The 3,868-nt window shown below is 63.9% G+C and overlaps 1 protein-coding gene across 3 annotated transcripts in view; it reads right to left on the bottom strand.

Moving 5' to 3' along the window:
* BCAM (basal cell adhesion molecule (Lutheran blood group)) overlaps nucleotides 1–3,495 on the bottom strand; it is a 28,974-nt gene extending 25,479 nt beyond the window's left edge. For 2 of the 3 annotated variants that reach the window (XM_038383322.2, XM_038383323.2), the window contains exon 1: nucleotides 3,328–3,460. In XM_038383322.2, the coding sequence (XP_038239250.1) occupies nucleotides 3,328–3,388 (61 nt within the window). In that variant the 5' untranslated portion in view covers nucleotides 3,389–3,460. Of the gene's footprint in view, nucleotides 1–3,327 lie in introns of all 3 variants that reach the window. The other variant, XM_038383321.1, reaches the window with a different exon arrangement.
* Nucleotides 3,496–3,868: the final 373 nt, after the last annotated feature.

The following is a 3,868-nucleotide window of genomic DNA, read 5'->3' as shown; positions in this document are numbered from 1 at the left end:
CTGGGCAGGAAGGAGCTGGGAGCAGATTAAACAGTAACAGGTGCTCCTGACCCAGGGAACAGCTGTCACTGCCTGAACCCGAGCTGGGCAGGAGGTGAGGGTGGGGAGCAGGAGCTGGGACCCTCCTGCCCTCTGCACAGAGTGGGGCACATTCCATCCACCACACACAGACAGGGGACTGGGATGGGCGTCTACTTCCACACATGCGCAAGGGGCTCAGCCAGTCTATCTATGCACATGCAAAGGGGCACATTGATGCATGTGTGTGCAAAGGGCCCAGACAGCCTATTCACATGTGCCAAGGAGAACAGAAGACACTTACTGATGCATGTGTGTGCAAAGGGCCCAGCCAGCCTATGTGTGTGCAAAGGGGCATGGGGCACATTGGTGCATATGTGTGCAAAGGGCCAAGCCAGCCCTATCCAGACATGCGCCAAGGGGCACAGGACATGCTCAGTGGTGCATGCGTGTGCACAGGACTCAGGGTGCACTCGACCCATCCATGTGCGAGGGGAAGGCTTGGGACACGCTCCTGTGCATACATCCAGCCAAGGGCACAGCCTGCCCATACGTGCGACCTGCCCAGTGGCGCTGGCATCCTGGGAAGGATTCTACGCTCCTTACTCTCCATGTTTGTTCATTGCACCAGCTCCTCCCCCAGCCCAGGGTCTCCCCACTACCCTGACTCCCCCCCCAGCCTGTGCCGTGAGAAAGTCCAGGTCCAAGGCCTGGCTATGAATAGCATCGCCCAGCCCCGAAGTCCCAGAGCAGCTAGAAATAACCCTGGCGAAGGACTTTCCTACTGTCTGTCAGGCGGCGGGGTGCAGAGTGGCACTGTTTATCTGCTGCTCCCAGGACTACGGACTGCATGGCATGGCACGCAGCCCTGCCGCGCTACCCTGGCTAATTAACAGGGGGAGCCCCAGGCAGGTGCCTCTGCCAGACAGAGCTACAGACATCCAGACCCATGGGGACAGCGGGAGGGGCTGGGGGCCAGGATGCCTGGGTTCTCTCCTTGGCTCAGGCAGGGGAATCAGGTCTGGTGGGTTAGTGAGGGGGGCAGGGCTGGGGGCCAGGACGCCTGCACTGCAAGACAACAAGGGAAAGATGAGAGCTGGGGAGAGGGAGCCGGGTAGGGTGGCAGGTGCTGAGTAGCAAAGGGTATCCCTTGTGCAATGGGACCATGCTGGCAGGCACCTGAAACCCTGTCTCCTACCCTCCCCCACACCCTCAGGGCACAGAGCAAGGCAGGGAGGATGGCCCTGGGGGGCCTGCAGCTGCTCCTGGGCAGTGCAGGGGCAGGGGTGTGAAGGAGACCGGCTGGCTCCACTCAGACACACCTGGGCGATGTTATCAGGGTGTAGGCTGGAATGTGCCCGGCTGTGGGGGGGGAAGCGCCAGCAGAGACTGTCGGGTGGAGCCGGTCTCCCCCTAGGCCAGGCTGATCTCAGTGCAGCCCCCCTGCAGACTCCAGTGCCACACTAGGCCATGCAGTATCCCCCCCTTCTAGGGCCAATCTCCGAGTGCACAGGCCCCTCACACAGCCACCTTCCAACGTCTCCCCAGGCTTGGCCTGGCCAATCTCAGCAAGCTTCCCGCCAGGCCCTGCCAAAGCCGCCTTCTCTCTCCCCTGCTCCCCACCCGGGAGGCCAGCTTGGTCTCCCTAGGCCACGCAAAGTGTCCTTCTCCAGGGAGCGTCTCCCATTTGCTCAGCCCTGGGGCTGGGCTGGGAGCCAGTTGCTCTGTGCTGGGGCCAGGCTGGGGGAGAGGGGACCCCGTTTGTGCTGTGCCAGGGCGGGTGGGGTGGGGCTGCCAGATGCACAGAGCCCAGGAGGCTGGGAAAAGCTATGCAGAGGCCAGGAATGCAGGCAGCAGGAGCAGAGCAAACAACGGGCTGGGGCATGTTTGGGTAGAGGTGGGCGGGGGAGGCAGCTCCCGAACCCACCCTCCTCCAGGCATCCCTGCCTCATTCCAGCTCCCCCTCCCAGCATCCCACCCATCCACCTCCCTGACAGCTGCCAAAGCTCAATATCTGCCCACCCATGCCAGCCCCCAGCACTGCCAGCATCCACAGAGCCCTGAGCCAGGGCGCACGGCCTCCGGCATTCCAGAAACCAGGGGGAGCCAGGATTGCTTGGTTCATCCCCCAGCTCAAGGAGGGGAGTGGGGTCTCGGGGGTTAGAGGAGGCAGGACTGGGAGCCAGGACTGCTGGGTTTTCTCCCCACTCTGGGACAGGAGTTCATGGTGTACATGCAGAGGAGAGAGCAGTACCCCCTGCCCCCCCACACTAATAATTGTAGTGACTTTTCTCATCTTGTCACCTTGCTGTTGAGTCACTAAACACAAAGTCATTGCTCCCCAGATACGTGCCAGGGTGGGTGCTGGAGGGCAAATGTTAAAAGGCCAGCTGGGGAGAGGAGTGGGGAGGGGGTGAGGAAGGTTTGCAGTGGAAGAGGAGATGGGGGAGATTTGTGAGGGGAAGGGGACGCAGGCTGAAGGGGCACAAGGAGTGGGTGGGAGGGGGGGATCACCCTAAATTCCCTTTCACCTTCCCAGACCCCTTTAAATTCCCCACTGCTTTCAAACCATTAATTAAAGGGGGGGGTGTCTCTCTAACAAAGGGCTCTGCCCCCCCATCCAGAGCCAGCTCCAAAGATAATGGAGCGAGGAGGCTGAGCCATCAGCCCCCTAAACCCAGCCCTTCACCCTATACAGCTATCACACACACAGCTCCCACATACACCTCCTCCCTCCACACCCCCCAGCCCCTCACCCTACACAGCTACCCCTCCCCACACACCTACCCCTCCTCCTGCCCTCCCCGAACCCTAAATAGCTACCTCTCCTCCTGCCCTCCCTACCACGCCGGCCCCCCACCCCACTCAGCCACCCCTCCCCCTGCGCCCCCCAACTCTGCAGCCAGCTGGAGAGACTGGAGGACCCCCGCTCCTCTTACCCGGCTAGGGGGAGAAGGGTCCTGCCAAGGGGGCTCAGCCTGGTCGGTGACTGTTACAGCAGGAATGGGGATGGGGTCCCCTGGCCCCGGCAGGGAGGGGCAGAGACGAGACCCGGGGAGCCCCTGCCGGGTGAGGAGGGGGGCAGCCCAGGGCCGGGGGGGGGCAGGCAGAGGGGCTCGCAGAGGTCGCCCCCCCAGTAATGCGAGACTAAAGTTCACACTGCAGGGGAGGGGGAGCGCTGGGAAGCGCCTGCCCTGGGGCTTAGGAGGGACACGGGCTGGACGGGGGGACGCAGGGCGAGAGCCCGGGCAGCGGAGGGGTCTGAGGGTCGGGCGGCCGGGGCGCCCGGTGTCCAGGTCCGGTGCCTACCTGGGCGACCGATCAGAGCCAGAAGCAGGAGGCCCCGCAGCGGGCAGCCGCACTGGCCCATGGTGTCCGCGGCCGAGAGAAACTGTAACTAACTCCGGGAGCCCGGCTCGGACTCCAGCCCCCCGAGCTCGGCTCGCCCCGCCCCCGAGCCCGGCTCGCTCCGCCCCCGACCCCCAAACAGCCACCTGCTCCAGAGAGGGCGGGGACTGGGGGCCCTGCGAGCCGGGACCCCTGGATAGAGACATCCCCGGGACCCCCCCGGACCCCCCTCCCGAGCCCACAGCCAGCGCTGGCCCCTGCAGCCCCTTCTCCCCAGCCAGCCCCACTCCCCGCCTTAGCCTGACTCCCCCCTCGCCATTGCAAGGCCCTGCCAGGTCTCCCCATCTAACCGTCCAGCACCTCCTGCTGAATCCCAGAGCCAAGGGTCCCTCCCTCTGTCACAGCCATAGCCATGCATCAGGGTCTGCACCAGGGCAATCGGAGCCGGCCACTGGATCCAGGACTCCTGGGTTCATCTCAGGCTTGTTGGGATCCATTTACC

This window comes from Dermochelys coriacea, chromosome 24, assembly GCF_009764565.3.
Source record: "Dermochelys coriacea isolate rDerCor1 chromosome 24, rDerCor1.pri.v4, whole genome shotgun sequence".
NCBI lineage: Eukaryota > Metazoa > Chordata > Testudines > Dermochelyidae > Dermochelys > Dermochelys coriacea.
This window is presented reverse-complemented; position numbering and strand designations above follow the sequence as displayed.